Source organism: Amblyraja radiata, chromosome 2 (assembly GCF_010909765.2).
Source record: "Amblyraja radiata isolate CabotCenter1 chromosome 2, sAmbRad1.1.pri, whole genome shotgun sequence".
Lineage (NCBI taxonomy): Eukaryota > Metazoa > Chordata > Chondrichthyes > Rajiformes > Rajidae > Amblyraja > Amblyraja radiata.
This window is the reverse complement of record NC_045957.1, coordinates 147,054,225-147,073,430: the sequence shown is the minus strand read 5'-3', so window position 1 is coordinate 147,073,430 and position 19,206 is coordinate 147,054,225. Positions and strand designations below refer to the sequence as shown.

Below are 19,206 nucleotides of genomic sequence, written 5' to 3'. Positions count from 1 at the left end.
CTGCTGACTGGTTAGCACGCAACAGAAGCTTTTCACTGTACCTCGGTACACGAGACAATAATCTAACCTTAACTGAGTTCAGTGAGATTATTATGCATTTATTTAGCAAGAAACAATTACCATTTCAAGTTGATTGGTATTGGTTTATTACTACAATACAATACAATACAATTTATTTGTTGTCATTTGAACCACATTGAGGTTCAAACGAAATTTGATTTCTGCAGTCATACACACAAGAAAAAGAACCAAGACACAACACAATTTACACAAACATCCATCACAGCGCATCTCCTCCTCGCTGTCATGGAAGGCAAAGTCTTATCTCTCCCCTGCACTCCCCATTCTCCTCCCGATGTCAGAGTCAAAGCCCCCGGCGGGCGATGGTAAGTGTCCCGCGGTCATTGAAGCCGCGCCGGGTGATGTAAGGCCCCGCTCCAGGTACTCTTCAACCCCGAAATTCGGGCGGGAGAAGTCGCTGTTGCGGAAGCCCCGAAAAGCGGTCTCCCAGCAGGGACCCGCGGGCTCCCGGTGTTACTGTCCACCACAACTGCGGTAAGCCTCCGAATCTCCGGGGTCGGGTCGCAGCAGCGCGCCACCACAGCTCCCCCAGCTCCGAACTCGGCCAGCTCCAGGTCATTCCGGTTGGAGGCCGCTCCACGGAGCTCGGCCCCAATGACAACGGAGACCCGACAGAGAAAAGGTCGGGTTCTCCTTACAGGGAAAAGATTTTTTTAAGATTTTTGCTACGTGTACCAAAATACAATAAAAATCTTTTTGTCTTGTTTGCCTGCTGGCCAGTTGAATCATTGTATGTAAGAGTACAGTCAAGCCATACACAAGCATAACAGATAGTGCAAAAAGTAAAATGTCAGAGTGCAGAGTTTAGTGTTACAGCTTTAGAGCATTACATTTACAGAGAAAGTGTAGGGTCGGCAATGAGATAGATTGGACGATCAGGACAACACCTTTAGCTTATGAGAGGACCACTCGGTAGTCTGATAACTGCGGGGAATTAGCTGTTCCTGAATCTGGCGGTACCTGCTTTCAAGCTTCCATCCAATGGGACAGGGTGTAAGAGGGAATGACTGAAGTGAAAATGATCCGTGATAATGCTGGCTGTTTTTCTCAAGGCAACAGGAAAGCAAATGGTATGTTAGCATTCATAGCAAAAGGATTTGAGTATAGGGGCAGGGAGGTTCTACTGCAGTTGTACAGGGTCTTGGTGAGACCACACCTGGAGTATTGCGTACAGTTTTGGTCTCCAAATCTGAGGAAATACATTCTTGCCATAGAGGGAGTACAGAGAAGGTTCACCAGACTGATTCCTGGGATGTCAGGACTTTCATATGAAGAAAGACTGGATGGACTCAGCTTGTACTCGCTAGAATTTAGGAGATTGAGGGGGGATCTTATAGAAACTTACAAAATTCTTAAGGGGTTGGACAGGCTAGATGCTGGAAGATTGTTCCCGATGTTGGGGAAGTCCAGGACAAGGGTTCACAGCTTATGGATAAGGGGGAAATCCTTTAGGACTGAGATGAGAAAACCATTTTTCACACAGAGAGTGGTGAATCTCTGGAACTCTCTGCCACAGAAGGTAGTTGAGGCCAGTTCATTGGCTATATTTAAGAGGGAGTTAGATGTGGCCCTTGTGGCTAAAGGGATCAGGGGGTATGGAGAGAAGGCAGGGATGGGATACTGAGTTGGATGATTAGCCATGATCATATTGAATGGCGGTGCAGGCTCGAAGGGCCGAATGGCCTACTCCTGCACCTATTTTCTATGTTTCTATGTTTCTATGAAATGTAGATAAATGTAGATTGAATCAATGGGGGGGGGGGGGGGGGGGGGGGGGGGGAGACAGACTGGGCTACATCACAACATTCTGCAATTTCCTTGGGCAGCGGTGCTGCTAAACATGGCATTCTGATAGGATGTTTTCCACAGTGCACATGTCGAAATTGTAGAAAAAGACAGATCTCTGTTAACTCGGTTTAGATTCCTACAAATACTGCTTGACTTTTTCATTCACCATCACTGGTAATTAAGATTGTATTCGAAGTAGCCGAGTGTTATATGCTTCCTAGTTTGAAATAATATTTATAAGGTATTCATAGCACTAAATAATGCTTTCCTCTGTGCGCAGGGTTCCCAAGCAGCTGCAGGTGATAAAGGTCTCATAGGAGATCCAGGAAACCGAGGCTCGCAGGTAGTCAACAGTAGCATTAACATTTACGATGTATTGTGCATTAAATATACATGCAACAGTTTAATTAAACATTTTTCTGACAGATAAAATTAATACTGAGCTTCAATTGCTTTTCTAAAGTTTAACTTTTGCAATGTCCTTGGTATTGGTTTGATTTATTCTGTTTGAGTTAAATGAGTGGTGTCAAAGGGCCTGTTTCCACGCTGTATAACTATGACTATGGGTCACTCTAGAGATTAATATGGATCTCACATTGAAAGTATTTTGCCAAGGGTCCTCTGGTTGAAAAATAATGAAGGTCACTGTCTTTGGGGGTGGCATCCAAGTAAGTTGTGACACAGGGTCTCTTGTTTTTATGCTAGTCTTTGCATCACCAGTCTAAACATTGGATTGCACGGCACTCACTTTATAATTGTAGTGAAGGTGTCTAAAGGGCTATAATGGTAGGTGGTATGTATGTTTACTTTTCACACCAGAACAATCACCACAGTAGTGCAGACTCATCGGACCACACTCATAGCCGATCAGAGTCATTAGGCCTTTGCACGTGATGGTATAGTGTACAACTGCAGCAAAAGGCACACTGCGCTCTACAATTGGTACACATCTATCACACGGTCGCTCCTCTGCTACTCCCCATTCCTCCCCCTCCCATGCCACCCACCCCATACCCTCACTCCTCCACTCCTGCATTCTGCCAATGGCTCTCTTTTACCATTAAGAAGCTTCCCTTCTCCCACTTACTCTCACTGCCAAACCCTTTCTCACAACTTCCTCCCTTGTCACCTTCAAGCTTATTACTACATGTGCTCCTCCACTTTTCATGAGTACATAAGTTATAGGATCATTGGGCCCATCAAATTTACACCGCCATTCAATCATTGCTTTATCTTTCCTACTCAACCCCATTCTCCTGCCTTCACCCCATAACCTCTGACATCCGTACTAATCCCGATTCTGTCAATCCGTGCCTTAAAAATACCCAATGACCTGACCTCCACAGCCGTCTGTGGCAATGAATTCCACAAATTCACCACCCTCTGACATAAGAAATTCCTCCTCATCACATTTCTAAGGGTACATCCTTTTATTCTGAGGCTATGGCCTCTGGCCCTAGACTTTCCCATGAGTGGAAACGCCCCACACACATCAAGGAAGTATCCTGTACAATTAACTATGTCTTATCTCAATACACTTCCACTCACCTAAGCATCACCAAGTATTCCCCCTATTGAGGAGGCCATAGCTCAGAGGCTGGAACCTCTTGTCCCCACCTCTTCAATTTGGGTCCTGATGTTTCTTTCTCTTCTCTCCCTCGCTTATTGCCAGCCGTTTTGGATCATCTCCATTGTTATCCTTTCCCACTCTTGTTGTTGGCCAAGTTAACATGCCCTCCATAAATTGGAAGGTTGCACTGGTTGCATTTGGCACTCACAACTGTGCAATGTAAATGAAACTTGGACCTAAAAGTGACTTGTGCCTCCCATGTATAAGAATGTCTGATGTGGTCTAGTCTCTGATGCAATCAGCCTAGTGCTTTTTTTCCTCTCTCCCTCTCTCTCTCCCTCTCTCCCTCTCTCCCTCTCTCCCTCTCTCCCTGTCTCTCCATCTCTCCGTCTGTCTCCGTTTCTCCGTCTGTCTCCGTTTCTCCGTCTGTCTGTCTGTCTGTCTGTCTGTCTGTCTGTCTGTCTGTCTGTCTGTCTGTCTGTCTGTCTGTCTGTCTGTCTGTCTGTCTGTGTCTCTCTCTCTCTCTCTCTCTCTCTCTCTCTCTCTCTCTCTCTCTCTCTCTCTCTCTCTCTCTCTCTCTCTCTCTCTCTCTCTCTCTCTCTCTCTCTCTCTCTCTCTCTCTCTCTCTCTATCTCTATCTCTATCTCTATCTCTATCTCTATCTCTATCTCTATCTCTATCTCTATCTCTATCTCTATCTCTATCTCTATCTCTATCTCTATCTCTATCTCTATCTCTATCTCTATCTCTATCTCTATCTCTATCTCTATCTCAATTTAATTTCAATTAATTAAACAAATCTGGAAGTAAAGCCTGAAGTAAAGATTGAATGACTGGATTGTTAAAAAAATCCTTCCAATTGAGCAATGTGTCCCAGTCTGGCCAAAATGTGCTTCTTAGCCTACTAACATGTTCTATATCTACATGCCTCCACATTCCATGGGCAATACCTTCCTAATGACACAGAGGAATACATTTGACTTAATATGTCCTTATGCGATCATAATTCCCTGTAACCCATTACAGTATTTGTCCCATACTCAGAACTCCACCCTGATTGTCCACTTCCAAAGTTGGTGTAATTTAATAATAATAATAATAATAATAACTTTATTTATAAAGCACTTTAAACAACTGCAGTTGCCACAAAGTGCTGTACATGAGAACTCATGAACAAAAAGCTATTACAAACAATTAAAAACCATTAAAAACCGTAAAACGAAGGACTATAAAAAATACACTAAAAATTAAAAGACATTAAAAGCACTAAAAACAGGAGCAATGCCTCAGCCAGTGTCGAAAGCCAAAGAATAAAAATGTGTTTTTAGTGAGGATTTGAAGATGGAAAGTGAGGGGGCCTGTCTGATGTGCAGCGGCAAGGTGTTCCAGAGTGCCGGAGCAGCAACAGAAAAGGCTCTATCCCCTCTGAGCTTCCGCTTAGACCTTGGTACCATCAATTGATCTGCAATTGTCCAGGAAATGTAAATGTAGGCTCACGGTATCTTATCATTACCCATTGGCTTTGATTCAGTGTTCTTAAGGCTGACTTTTTTTAGAAAATGATTGAAAAATACTGTGGTGAGAGAGTGAACAACCGATTTAGTTTGGTTTAATGAGAGATACATTGTGCAAACAGGCCGAGTCCGGGCTGAGCAGCGATCCACACACATTAACGCTGCCCAACACACAATAGGGGCAATTTTACAATTGTACCAAGCTACAAACCTGTATGTCTTTGGAGTGTGGGAGGAAACCAAAGATCTTGGAGAAAACCCATGCAGGTCACGTACAACTCCATATAGACAAGCACCCGTAGTCAGGATTGGACCCGGGTCTCTGGTGCTGTAAGGCAGTAGCTCTACCACTATGCCACACCAAACAGTAGTGAAATTGTTAACAACAAGCTAAAAAACAAGGGGAGTTATATATGGAAGTGCAACTAGCTGATATTTCAGATGGAATTTACGTTTGATTAAGTTCTGTCTTAAATAAAATAGTACTGTGCCCGATAAAAGTTTATGCAAGCTTCACCCATAATAATGCTGCTGCTTGAACTGTTACACTTCCCTGCTATTTACTGTTACTATGCCCCTGGGGGAAAGGATTTTTGGTTCAGCAGATGAATTAATTGAGTTGAGACATGCCCATGCTGAATTTAATGCATTAATTTAACTCAATGATCTATTCTTAATAAGACAGCCAAGGACAAATAGTCTCAAATTCATGGCTCAACTCTGTATTATCCTTACTTTCTGGAAAGTGTAATCTACACGGACTGCAATAATGCAGCAATAACATAGTCATGGGGTGACTTGCCCACACCAGCTAACATGTCCCAGCTACACTAGTCCCCCTTGCCTGCATTTGGTCCCTATCCCTCCAAACCTATCCTATCCATGTACCTGTCTAACTGTTTCTTAAATGTTGGGATAGTCCCTGACCCAATTACCTCATCTAGCAGCTTGTTCCATACACTCATCACCCTTTATGTGAAAAAAATACCTCTCGATTCCTATTAAATATTTTCCCCTTCACCTTAAGTGAACATGCAACAAAACTAACTCTAGAAATGTGTAAAACTAGTAATTTAACTGAACTTGTCATCTTTAAACCAATGTTAAACTCAAATTACATAGAAACATAGAAACAGAGAAAATAGGTGCAGGAGTAGGCCATTCGGCCCTTCGAGCCTGCACCGCCATTCAATATGATCATGGCTGATCATCCAACTCAGTATCCTGTACCTGCCTTCTGTCCATACCCCCTGATCCCTTTAGCCACAAGGGCCACATCTAACTCCCTCTTAAATATAGCCAATGAACTGGCCTTAATCCACAAAATTACTACCTTCTGTGGCAGAGAATTCCACAGATTCACCACTCTCTGTGTAAAAATTGATTTTCTCATCTCGGTCCTAAAAGACTTCCCCCTTATCCTTAAACTGTGACCCCTTGTTCAGGACTTCTCCAACATCGGGAATAATCTTCCTGCATCTAGCCTGTCCAACCGCTTAAGAATTTTGTAAGTTTCTATAAGATCCCCACTCAATCTTCTAAATTCTACCGAGTACAAACCGAGTCTATCCAGTCTTTCTTCATATGAAAGTCCTGCCATCCCAGGAATCAGTCTGGTGAACCTTCTCTGTACTCCCTCTATGGCAAGAATGTCTTTCCTCAGATTAGGAGACCAAAACTGTACGCAATACTGCAGGTGTGGTCTCACCAAGACCCTGTACAACTGCAGTAGAACCTCCCTGCTCTTATACTCAAATCCATTTGCTATGAATGCTAACATACCATTCGCTTTCTTCACTGACTGCTGCACCTGCATGCCTACTTTCAATGACTGGTGTACCATGACATCCAGGTCTCGTTGCATCTTCCCTATTCCTAATTGGCCACCATTCAGATAATAGTCTACTCTCCTGTTTTTGCCACCAAAGTGGATAACCTCACATTTTTCCACATTATACTGCATCTGCCAAACATTTGCCCACTCACCCAGCCTATCCAAGTCACCTTGCAGCTTCCTAGCATCCTCCTCACAGCTAACACTGCCCCCCCGCTTCGTATCTTCCACAAACTTGGAGATGTTGCATTCAATTCCCTCATCCAGATCATTAATATATATTGTAAATAGCTGGGGTCCCAGCACTGAGCCTTGCGGTACCCCACTAGTCACTGCCTGTCATTCTGAAAAGGACCCGTTTACTCCTACTCTTTGCTTCCTGTCTGCCAGCCAGTTCTCTATCCACATCAATACTGAACTCCCAATACCATGTGCTTTAAGTTTGTATACTAATCTCTTATGTGGGACCTTGTCGAAAGCCTTCTGAAAGTCCAGATATAACACATCCACTGGTTCTCCCTTATCCACTCTACTAGTTACATCCTCGAAAAATTCCATAAGATTCGTCAGACATGATTTACCTTTCATAAATCCATGCTGACTTTGTCCAATGATTTCACCACTTTCCAAATGTGCTGCTATCCCATCTTTAATAACTGACTCTAGCATTTTCCCCACTACCGATGTTAGACTAACTGGTCTGTAATTCCCCGTTTTTTCTCTCCCTCCCTTTTTAAAAAGTGGCGTTACATTAGCTACCCTCCTGTCCTCAGGAACTACTCCAGAATTACACTGCACCTTAATTGGGCCAGGTGACAATAGACTGCCCTTGAAACCTTCCTTTGGTTTAAAGAGGTCCTTTGTATGGTGTACTTGGCCATGTTGCTGGTCATTAACTGGTTAAAATAAATAATTTTACTTATCTTTATCAAGAAAATAGTATAGCTCAAATTCCTAAAGGATTAGAAATTCCTTTGAAAAAAAATGTACAGTTTGGCACAACTTGCAAGGTCCAATTTTAAAAATCACAGCATGAAAATAGCTTTAAGTGCCATGCAAGCCATGCTGTTTATTCTTATCAAGCCTGCCAACAAATCATTACATTAGCTTATAATGCAGATTACAAACATATGAACAGTCACTACTTGGTATAATATAAAGTTTGTACTATTGCCTCACTCATTAAATCTTAAGTGGTAATAATTAAAGTAGAGAGAATAATTTTAAGCCTTTGATACTTTCTAATAAGGTTTTTGGAAATGCAAACAAAAAAACAGCTGTAGGACATATAATTTATGATTCCTCTTTGGATTCCCAACCAGACAAGAGCATCAGATGGGGCAAACTAAGACTGGTTTTCATCATGTTGATTTAGAACAGACCCACTTCTTTGCCTGGAGATGTATTGCTGATGTGTGTGCTATCACAGCAGTACACTCGCTCACTACAATTTTGACATGCCTTTTCTTGTTATAGGGGATACCTGGTTCTACTGGACCTCCAGGTCAAAAAGGAGAACTGGGAGTCCGAGGTCGACAGGTTTGTAGTAAAACTGAAACGGCGTAACGGCGAGGCTTCATGTGGTTTTAGGTCAGATTTGTGAAATTGTAATTATTTGGCTGCACCATTATGATGAGGAAAATTATGCTATTGAATGATGATTTATTAACTAAATGAGTGTTTACAATTTACAGTCATTGTAAATTGGCTGTCATTCAATGACTTGTCATTTGTATGTTTCAAGGAAAATTACTAATTTTGCACTCACTGATTGCAACGATATTGGATGCCAGTCCAGAATGTCCTTAATATACATAAGTTCTACGTTAAAAAAATCAGTGCTGTATTCATGTAAGAGTCTCTGTTAAATGTCTATGAAAACCCAGATGGTGAACAGGAAGCAAAGACCAAAGAATAGAAGACAAGTAGAAGCAGAGCCAAAGGTGACAGAGTGTCAGATAGTAAGATGAAGAAAATATGTTAGATTGGGAAAGGATAGACGCAAGGAACTGCAGGTGCTGGTTGACAAAAAAAAGACAGAGTGTGCTGGAGTAACTCAGTGGGTCAGGCAGCGTCTCTGGAGAACTTGGATACATGATGTTTCAGGTCGTGGCCACTCCTCACACTGATCAGTCTGAAAAAGGGTCCTGACCCCAAAATGTCACCTATTCATGTTCTTCAGTGATGCTACCTGACCTGTTGAGTTACCGCCACACTTTGTGTCTTTTATCACAGTGTTCTGGATGGTGTGAACATCAATAAGAAATGAGTTTTGGTGGATGCTGGTTAAACTGGATATGTTATTTGCACTGACATCTGTGTTAAAAGATATAACATATCAAATTCTGTGGTGGGTCCAATAATACCACTGGCTATCCATTATGCCCAAGACAATAAGAACACGTGCATCAGGCTGCGTTCAACACCATCATCCCCTCTAAACATCATCAAACTCAGGGAACTGAGTCTCTGCGCATCCCTATGTAATGGGTGCACAGCTTCTGCAGATTATAATTAGTATGAATTGTTTACAATCCTTCCAGCTCTATAAACACAGGAGCACATCAAGTCTATGAGCTCATTCCCCCACTCTACCCTCTCCATACCCATCATTGTGCAGCTCGAAACATCACCTATTCCTTTTCTCCAGAGATGCTGTCTGACCCGTGGAGTTACTCCAGCTTTTTGTGTCTATCTACAGCTCCAAAGTCATCTTTAAATTTGCCGATGATATCACAGGTGTTGGACAAATAACGGGTAATGATGAGTCAGTGTACAGGAGGAAGATTGATTGGTGCCAGAACAACAATCTTTTTCTCAAGGTTAAGAACAAGAATGTGATTGTTGACTTCAGGAGGAGAAAGCCGTGGATCCACTAATTCCTCCTCACCAACAGAATGGTGTTGGAGCAAGTGAAGAGCTGCTAGTTCTTGAGCGTGCATGTCTCTGAGGATCTGTCCTGAATGCAGCATATCAATGCAATCATAAAGAAATGCCTCTCAATGGCTCTACTTCCTTAGAAGCTTGAGGGGATTTTGTATGTCACCAAATACTCTATTAAACGTCTACAGGTGTATGGTAGGGAGCATACTGACTGGTTGCATCACGGCCCAGCTTGGCTACTCGAATGCCCAGTAGCAAAGGAGGTTACCGAAAGTGGTAGATCCACTTATCGCAGGTTCTGACCTCTCCACCATCCACCATAGGAGGCGCTGCCTCAAAATGAAAGCCAATATCATGAAAGGCCTACACCATCCTGGCCACGCTCTTATATTGCAAGTACCATCGGGAGGAAGGTACAAGAACCTGAAAACTATGACCACCAAGATTAGCTTCTTCGAAGCAACCATCAGGCTCTTTAACTCCACACAACGCTATGATTTAGCTGCTATAATCTTCTACAGACTGTGCCTTTGGTTTCACTACAGATTTAGGTGTTTGCGCTATTATGGTTAACTAATATTACGCTTATTAATTTATTGGATTTTTGATTATTTTATATTAACTGCGTGTTATTGCATATACAGGCCTATTGAGCTGCAGCAGTAGGAATGCCATTGTTCTGTTGTTGGTACATTGGACAAGTTAAACTCTAACTCATTCTAGACTGATTCAAGTTCACTCTAACTCATTCTAGACTTTCATTTACCCAACCTCCTAAAAGGAGAAACACTGCCATCTGCTGGCAAAATATGGTATTGAATGAGGCGTATTTCCATTCCAGATATTTAACTTTTGTTCTCAGGAACTAATCTATTTAGTCTTCGACCAGGATTGGCCCCAATGAGGGTCCAATCACCTGCAAAGAGTGAATAAGGAGTTAGGAAAAGAGCTTTAGTATTCTTACCAGTTTTTTTTTCTGCCCAGAGTATGTGCAGCATCTCTGGAGAGAAGGAATGGGTGAGTCTGAAGAAGGGTCTTGACCCGAAACGTCACCCATTCCTTCTCTCCAGAGATGCTGCCTGACCTGCTGAGTTACTCCAGCATTTTGTGTCTATCTTCGGTTTAAACATGCATCTACAGTTCCTTCCTATACATATAGCATTGTAGCATTGAAGTCAAGATAAAACAGCGATTCTCACAATGAAAAGTTGGCACTAAATGCAGCAATTCAAGTTTATTATTTTACAAATTTGACAGATAGCAATCATTTAGGCTCTGTTGATTTTTATCAATTGTATTAGCAGATCTGGATACAATTAGGGAAGTTAGGGCAGACATTTTTAAAGCGCATAAATAATACAGCCTGGCGCAATGATCGAGAGCAAATGGGAGGTCGACAAGAAATGTTTTGAATGGCTGTTGTGACTTGTCTGTGACTAATGGCTGTACATTATAATTTCACAATTCACAATGGGAATTATTTTGTTGATTAGTGAGTATGAGGTGTAATGACATTTATCAAGATTTACTGATTTAAAAATCGAAATCTGTCAAAACTATTTTTTGTTTTGACTTCGTCAAACAGAAGTGAAGTAAAATTAAAACCTTTAATTTTGTTCAACATATATTCAGTCATAGCAGAGATATATTCATTCAACATATATTCATTCAGCCAGAATGCTGCCTGTCCTGCTGAGTTACTCCAGCTTTTTGTGTGTCTTTTCAGTTTAAACCAGCACCTGCAGTTCCTTCCTACATATATTCAGTCAAGTCAGACCACTTGAAACATTAGACTCATGATGTCTAAAAACTTGAGTGATCATTGCGTTGACTTCTATTAACCAAGTCTCGCATTAAGCAATCTGAATAATTTACCCTATTGAAGATCGGAATCATAGAAACATAGAAACATAGAAAATAGGTGCAGGAGTAGGCCATTAGGCCCTTCGAGCCTGCACCGCCATTCAATATGATCATGGCTGATCATCCAACTCAGTATCCTGTACCTGCTTTCTCTCCATACCCCCTGATCCCTTTAGCCACAAGGACCACATCTAACTCCCTCTTAAATATAGCCAATTACATGGCCTCAACTACCTTCTGTGGCAGAGAATTCCACAGATTCACCACTCTCTGTGTAAAAAATGATTTTCTCATCTCAGTCCTAAAAGATTTCCCCTTTATCCTTAAACTGTGACCCCTTGTTCTGGACTTCCCCAATATCGGGAACAATCTTCCTGCATCTAGCCTGTCCAACGCCTTAAGAATTTTGTAAGTTTCTATAAGATCCCCCCTCAATCTTCTAAATTCTAGCGAGTACAAGCCGAGTCTATCCAGTCTTTCTTCATATGAAAGTCCTGACATGATCGTAGCATCTGTGTTCTAGACAAAGGTGCTGTTCAGTAGTTTTGTAAGACTGCATTCTTGAATTGTTTCTTCTTAGGCAGTCTCTCTGGATCATGGATCACTTATTTCCACACTGGGTTTGTAAATTGGCAAAAGGCTAAGGAGGCCAATGTGAGAACAGCAGACACAAAAAAAGATAGCTGACAAGAATGGGAAGTGGGACATTGATGAGGTGAGGCACACTTATGTAATCCACGTAGGGCTTTTGTGGGTTCCTAATATATGGAAGTTCTCAATAGCACCCTGGGGCCAGTAGGAGACGGACCGGGGTATTGCCTCAATGTCGGCTGCAAAAGACACCCCTGGAACATAAAGATGGTTGGGCAAGGATAGGGTCGTTGGTTCATGGATCGAGCCGGTCAAAGGCAATGGAGGAGACCCTGCAGCATCCTGGGGTTTACCTGGATCGGGAGCCGCAACATTACATCAAGTGCGTGGACTGGATTTTGGACTTTTTGCAAATGGCGCCGACTTATGGTGACTCATGCACGTGTGATCTATCCAAAAATAATTTCACTGTGCAGTGCACAGGTGACACAAACGCACCATTAAACCATTGATTGTCCCATCTCTATTTCTGAGCAATCATCGTCATAGGAATCAGGATGTTGCATTTCGTCAAGGAAAGCCTTCCTGGTAATCTAAAATAGATACAAAATGCTGGAGTAACTCAGCGGCACAGGCAGCATCTCTGGAGAGAAGAAATGGGTGACGTTTTGGGTCGAGACCCTTCTTCAGACTGAGAGTCAGGGGAGAGGGTGACACAGAGATATGGAGGGGCAAGGTGTGAAAATGAGACATCAAATGGGATGTTCAAAGAAAATGTAGAATAGATCATTGTTACCCCGTAGATGTTACTATGGATGGATGGATTTTAATCATGTATTGTCTTTCAGCTGACTGGTTAGCACACAACAAAAGACTTTCTTGCTTTTATTTTCTTTTAATTCTTCTATTTTATTTCATTTTATTATTTCATTTTATTGTATGACATGTTTTTATGTGAAGCACTTTGTGTCTGCCTCGTGTATGAAATGTACTATATAAATAAAGTTGCCTTGCCTTGCCTTGCCTTCTCTGTACCTCAGTACACCTGACAATAAACTAAACTAAACTAAACTAAACTAAACTCATCATTACCCGTTATTTGCCCAACAACAGTGGTATTATTGGTGAATTTAAAGATGGCATTGGTGCATTTCTAATAGTGAGTTATGGATTAGATTTATTTAGAAATTGTGCAATGTGGTCTTTTTAATCAACGTTTATCATTCCTATGGCAGGGCCAACGTGGAAATCCGGGGATTGATGGAATAACTGGAGACAATGGTCGAACAGGGAGCACTGTAAGTTATGTTTTGTTATTTATCTAACATAACATGATCACCAGTGAATGGGCAGCCTGTAAATGAAGGATGGAGGTTTACTTGGGGATAAGATCAACATTTACAAATTTCCAAGGAGAACAAGAGATGGTACTAAAGAGCATGATAAACTTGAAAAGAACCATGGCTGTGTGTTTTACAGCAAATAAATTACTTTTGAACTGCGTTCATTTGTAAAGTTGGAAGCGTTACATATGGGTTAGTACTTCCAGTGATTTAAAAAGAACACTGCATCATAAATCTTAATGCAATCCAGAGATCAAAAGCTCTAACATGCATTGGATACTAGTTATATCAGTAGATGGGATGAGATAATGTGGAAACATTTATTCAGATACGATCGTATGGAAGCAAAAAACTTGACAGGCTTATTAGAAATAGAGGAATTGTGAAACGAATTGGAAGATGATTAGAAAGGAAATCCCTAAAGTAATGGGAGGGAATGTTGGGCAAGAGGTTAGAAAGTAGCAACAAAATAGATTTTTCTTTTGGTAAATTTGGCAGCTGTAAAAGTATATTTATCACAACAAAAGAGTTAGCTTGGGGTACTTAAGCATTTTAAAGATTAAGCATCTTGCATGGCCGAATTTAACAGAAGGCAAAGAAAGCAGTGGAAGAGATGAGATCAAAAAGTACCATCTATTCTTGCATCTTGCTATAAGGACTTTAGTTATTTCATTCCAAAAGAAACTAGAGTGCTGTCTCTACCCAGCATTTACCTCTTTGGAGATCTTTGAACTATCCATAATCGGACTTTATTGGACATTATCTTGCACTAAATAATATACCTGCATCTGTATACTGTGGACGGCTTCGTTGTAACCGCGTATAGTCTTCTCGTTGACTGGATAGCACGCAACAAAATAGCTTTTCACTGTACCTCAGTACACGTGACAATAATAAGCTAAACTAACTAAGGAGAGCACTGGGTGCGTTAAGGAGAACCAAGATCAAAACTTACAAGTTATGAAATGCCTGCACTTATACTTGGCCATTACATATGCAATGTCATAAACTGAGTGCTCTCAAACTTAATCACAATTAAATAGCAGACCTGTCATGAAAACAATTTGATTCACAGAATATTTGGAAGATTTTTCCAAATGATCTAAGTTACTGTCTTCTTTCATTAAAAATAAATTATTTTGTAATTCTGTTTCATCAAGTTCACCCAAATAATATATTTTTAAAATAATATATATTTTCTTGTTGGTAATATGTAAAGATTTCCATTTTTATTGTATGCATAGGAATGATGATTTAAGGGTATATTGTATGAGCTGATATTCCAGGTACAGAGCTTTATGCACAGAAGAACTAATTTCTTAGAGGGAAAACCATTTGTAGCTGATTGATTATACATGCTTTAAAGTTTAGTTTAGTTTTAGTGTAAGTAAGTAAGTAAGTAAGTAAGTTTATTGGCCAAGTATTCACATACAAGGAATTTGCCTTGGTGCTCCGCCCACAAGTTTAGTTTAGAGATACAGCGTGGAAACAGGCCCTTAGGCCAGCAAGCCCCGCACATTAACACTATCCTACACACACTAGGGACAAATTACACATATACCAAGCCAATTAACCTACAAACCTGTAAGTCTTTGGAGTGTGGGAGGAAACCAAAGATCTCGGAGAAAACCCACGCAGTCACGGGGAGAACGTATAAATTTTGTACAGACAGCACTCGTAGTCGGGATCGAACCCAGATCTCCGGCGCTACAAGCGCTGTAAGGCAGCAACTCTATCGCTACGCCACTGTACCAGAGTAAAGTGTAAAGTATACAGCGGGATATAGATCAGCTACAGAAATGGTGATCATTTTCCAATGTTCTCTCGAATCTGGATCAATTCTTGTGGACTGGAGGGTAGCCAATATAACCCCACTTTTTGAGGATGTAACAAGCACAATGGATAAAGGAGAGCCAGTTGATACAGTGTATCTGCACTTTCAAAAAACCTTTGACAAGATCCCACACAAGAGATTAGTGTGCAAAATGAGTGCACATGGTATTGGGGGTAGGGTATTGACATGGATAGAGAGAATTGGTTGGCAGACAGGAAGCAAAGAGTAGGAATTAACGGATCCGTTTCAAAATGTCAGGCAGTGACTAGTGGGGTGCCGCAAGGCTCAGTGCTGTACCCCAGCTATTTACAGTATATATTAACGATTTAGATGAGGGAATTATATGTGACATCTCCAAGTTTGCGGATGACTCAAAGCTGGGTGGCAGTGTGAGCTGCGATGAGGATGTTATGAGGCTGCAGGGTGACTTGGATAGGTTGGATGAGTGGGCAAATGCATGGCATATGCAGTATATTGTGGATAAATGTGAGGTTATCCACTTTGATGGCAAGAACAGGAAGGCAGATTATTATCTGAGGTATCAGATTTGGAAAAGGGGAGGTACAACGAGACCTGGGCGTGCTTATACATCAGTCACTGAAAGTAAGCATGCAGGTACAGCAGGCAGTGAAGAAAGTGAATGGTCTTCATTGTGAGAGGATTTGCGTTTAGGAGCAAGGTGGTCCTACTGCAGTTGTACCGGGCCCTGGTGAGACCGCACCTGGAGGATTGTGTGCAATTTTGGTCTCCTAATTTGCGTAAGGACATTCTTGCTATTGAGGGAGTGCAGCGTAGGTGCATCAGGTTAAATCCTGGGATGGCGGGACTGACATATGATGAATGAATGGGTCGACTGGGCTTGTATTCACTGGAACTTATAAGGGAGAGAGACGATCGTATAGAAACTCTTAAAGGATTGGTCAGGCAAGATGCAGGAAAAATGTTCCTGATGTTGGGGGTGTCCAGAACCAGGGGTCACAGTTTAAGAATAAGGGGTAGGCCATTTAGGACTGAGATGAGGAAAAGCTTCTTCTCCCAGAGAGTTGTGAATCTGTGGAATTCTCTGCCACAGAAGGCAGTGGAGGCCAATTCACTTGATGTTTTCAAGTGAGAATTAGATTCGGCTCTTAGGGCTAAAGGAATCAAGGGATATGGGGGGGAAAAAGCAGGAACAGGGTACTGATTTTAGATGATCAGCCATGAGCATATTGAATGGCGGTGGGGGCTCGAAGGGCCGAATGGCCGACCTGCACCTATTTTTCTATTTTCTATGTTTCTATGTAGGCTTTTTGATATTCACATAGATATGCAGAGAATGGAAGGACAAGGACTATGTGCAGGCTGATAAGGGCTGCTCTTGGCATCATGTTTGCCATACGCATTATTCTGAACTAGACACTGTTCCTGTGCCGTATTGTTCCATGTACTGTTCTATGCTCCACTTTTAGTTAATAAATAGTTGGCATTGTTATGCAATTCTGAATTAGTCATTTGGGTTATTTAACAGGGTCAATCTGGGAATTCTGGAAAACAAGGTGTGGGAGGAATAGGTGGACCCCGTGGAATAATGGTGAGTTCATTTTATTTTGTACTTTCTACTAACGCATTTTCAGGCAAAATATTTAAATTTAAATGGCCAAAAAAGGTGAAGAGGTTTCAGGTTATAATCAGATTGTTTCAGATTGACACTTGAATATATAAGTGTGAAGCTGGCTATATTTTGGTATCCTGATTAAAGTTAACATTATCTTATTATCCTGTCAGACTGTCATGAATGAGCTGATATAAGATCTAGTAATGAGTGAATGAGCAATCCACTACTAATTATTGCACAATTTATCTGCAACCTTACTTAATTTGTGTAGTCATCCACTTACAAGCACTTGTCAAACTCAAAACTGTTTTAATACAGGGTTTAAAGTGGTCAAATTTATTCATAGTTAAATAACACTAGTTTCTGAGATTATCAGGAAGATTCTGCAGAGAACAAAAATGTAGACACTGTAGCTAGTGCACGCAGATATCGAACCCGGCGTTCGGAAGCTGCTGTCACGTGACTCGGGAGGGGCTGCTGGTTCGCGCGGTTTTTCACTTGTGCGTGTTAGTTCAGCGCTGACCACCGTTGTGGGCAGACGTGTCTGAAAAGCCTGTATGCTGGATACTGAATTTTCGAATCAAGATCTGTTGAAAACTCCAGTAGTCGTTTCTCAGACCACTAAAATGGCTTATTTAACAGTCTGTACACTTTTTGTTTAGAATGCAATAATGACTTTGTATGGGATAGAATAAGTACTCAGGAGGAAACAGGTAATCGCTGAAGTTAATGGGAGCGTGGTGCAGTCCTTGGTAGGATGTCTTCACATAGAATCCATGAGTCAAAGAGCCGACAGGGCTACTTGGTAATATTGTCAGTGTTGTTTATGTGGCAACTATTTGCATACCTTGGGAATGCAAGCAAAGAATTTCACTGTGACTTGTCCGATGTGACAATAAAGTATTCCATTCCAATCCAGTCCATTCTTGGAGATCTATTTAATTAATTACACCTTGCAGCCCAGTTGGGGGTATGTATGTACTGTAAGTAAGTTCACTGATTCTTTCTGTGGGGAATGGTGCGTAAAAGGCACAGCTGCCAGACTGAATGTACATTAAAGGTTCAGAAGAATATGGGCTAAATGCAGGCAAATGGCTGTAGCTTGTTTATAAATCTGGTTGGCATGCATGGATGAGTTGGGCTGAAGGGCATGTTTTGGTACTGCAAGACTATATTGGTCTAAAACTGAAATACAATGATGCAGCTCCATTATTATCTCCTTGGAACATGGCTTCTCGTTTTATTAACACATCAGATTTGGTTCATCAGGTTTATTTTTGCCGCTACAAAGCAGTTCTAATAAATAAAGCGTTAATAACCGCATCGTGTTTGTGAACAATGGAACAAAATTTGAACTTCACACTTTTGCCAACCGGCCTATTTTAACATTTGATGTTAATTAGAAATAATATTTGAATCTGCGCCAAGATAGGAAACATAATGATGGAAAATATCACTGATAGTCTATGATGTATGACAGACCAAATTCTTCTGCACCTTGAAATGACACACAATGTGCCACCTGAGGTAAGCATTTAAAAATGAAAAGGAATAGCCCTAAATGTAATTTCCGGCCATTTAAAACAGGCATGATGCTGGTTTTCTATCTTCATATGAAGAAAGACTGGATAGACTCGGCTTGTACTCGACAGAATTTAGAAGGTTGAGGGGTGATCTTATAGAAACTTACAACATTCTTAAGGGGTTGGACAGGCTAGATGCAGGAAGATTGTTCCCGATGTTGGGGAAGTCCAGAACAAGGGGTCACAGTTTAAGGATAAGGGGGAAGTCTTTTAGGACCGAGATGAGATTTTCTTTTTCACACAGAGAGTGGTGAATCTGTGGAATTCTCTGCCACAGAAGGTAGTTGAGGCCAGTTCATTGGCTATATTTAAGAGGGAGTTAGATGTGGCACTTGTGGCTAAAGGGATCAGGGGGTATGGAGAGAAGGCAGGTACAGGTTACTGAGTTGGATGATCAGCCATGATCATATTGAATGGCGGTGCTGGCTCGAAGAGCCGAATGGCCTACTCCTGCACCTATTGTCTATGTTTCTATGTTTGAGTGAGAGTGATCCATATCCATCATGTACATTCATTTAAAATCAATGCTCCCAGTATTTATTGGATTGGGGTTTCAGAATAGATAAGGGGAAGGGGAAGGGGAAGGGTTTGGAGTAGAATTATGATGCAGGATTTTTCAAAAGCTGTGGAATTTTAACACTGCTGCATTTGGAAACCCTGTCAGGCTCCTTGACGGAAAGGCAACCTGGCTGACAACACTATGCTTGGCAAGGGATTCTGAAGCAAAG

The 19,206-nt window shown here is 41.5% G+C and overlaps 1 protein-coding gene across 4 annotated transcripts in view; it reads left to right on the top strand.

The window, feature by feature from the left end:
* LOC116970261 (collagen alpha-6(VI) chain-like) overlaps positions 1 to 19,206 on the top strand; it is a 324,046-nt gene that overhangs the window by 84,217 nt on the left and 220,623 nt on the right. For all 4 annotated transcript variants that reach the window (XM_033016947.1, XM_033016955.1, XM_033016943.1 and 1 more), the window contains exons 22-25: positions 2,150 to 2,212; positions 8,264 to 8,326; positions 13,360 to 13,422; positions 16,809 to 16,871. In XM_033016947.1, the coding sequence (XP_032872838.1) occupies positions 2,150 to 2,212; positions 8,264 to 8,326; positions 13,360 to 13,422; positions 16,809 to 16,871 (252 nt within the window). The remainder of the gene's footprint in view (positions 1 to 2,149; positions 2,213 to 8,263; positions 8,327 to 13,359; positions 13,423 to 16,808; positions 16,872 to 19,206) is intronic.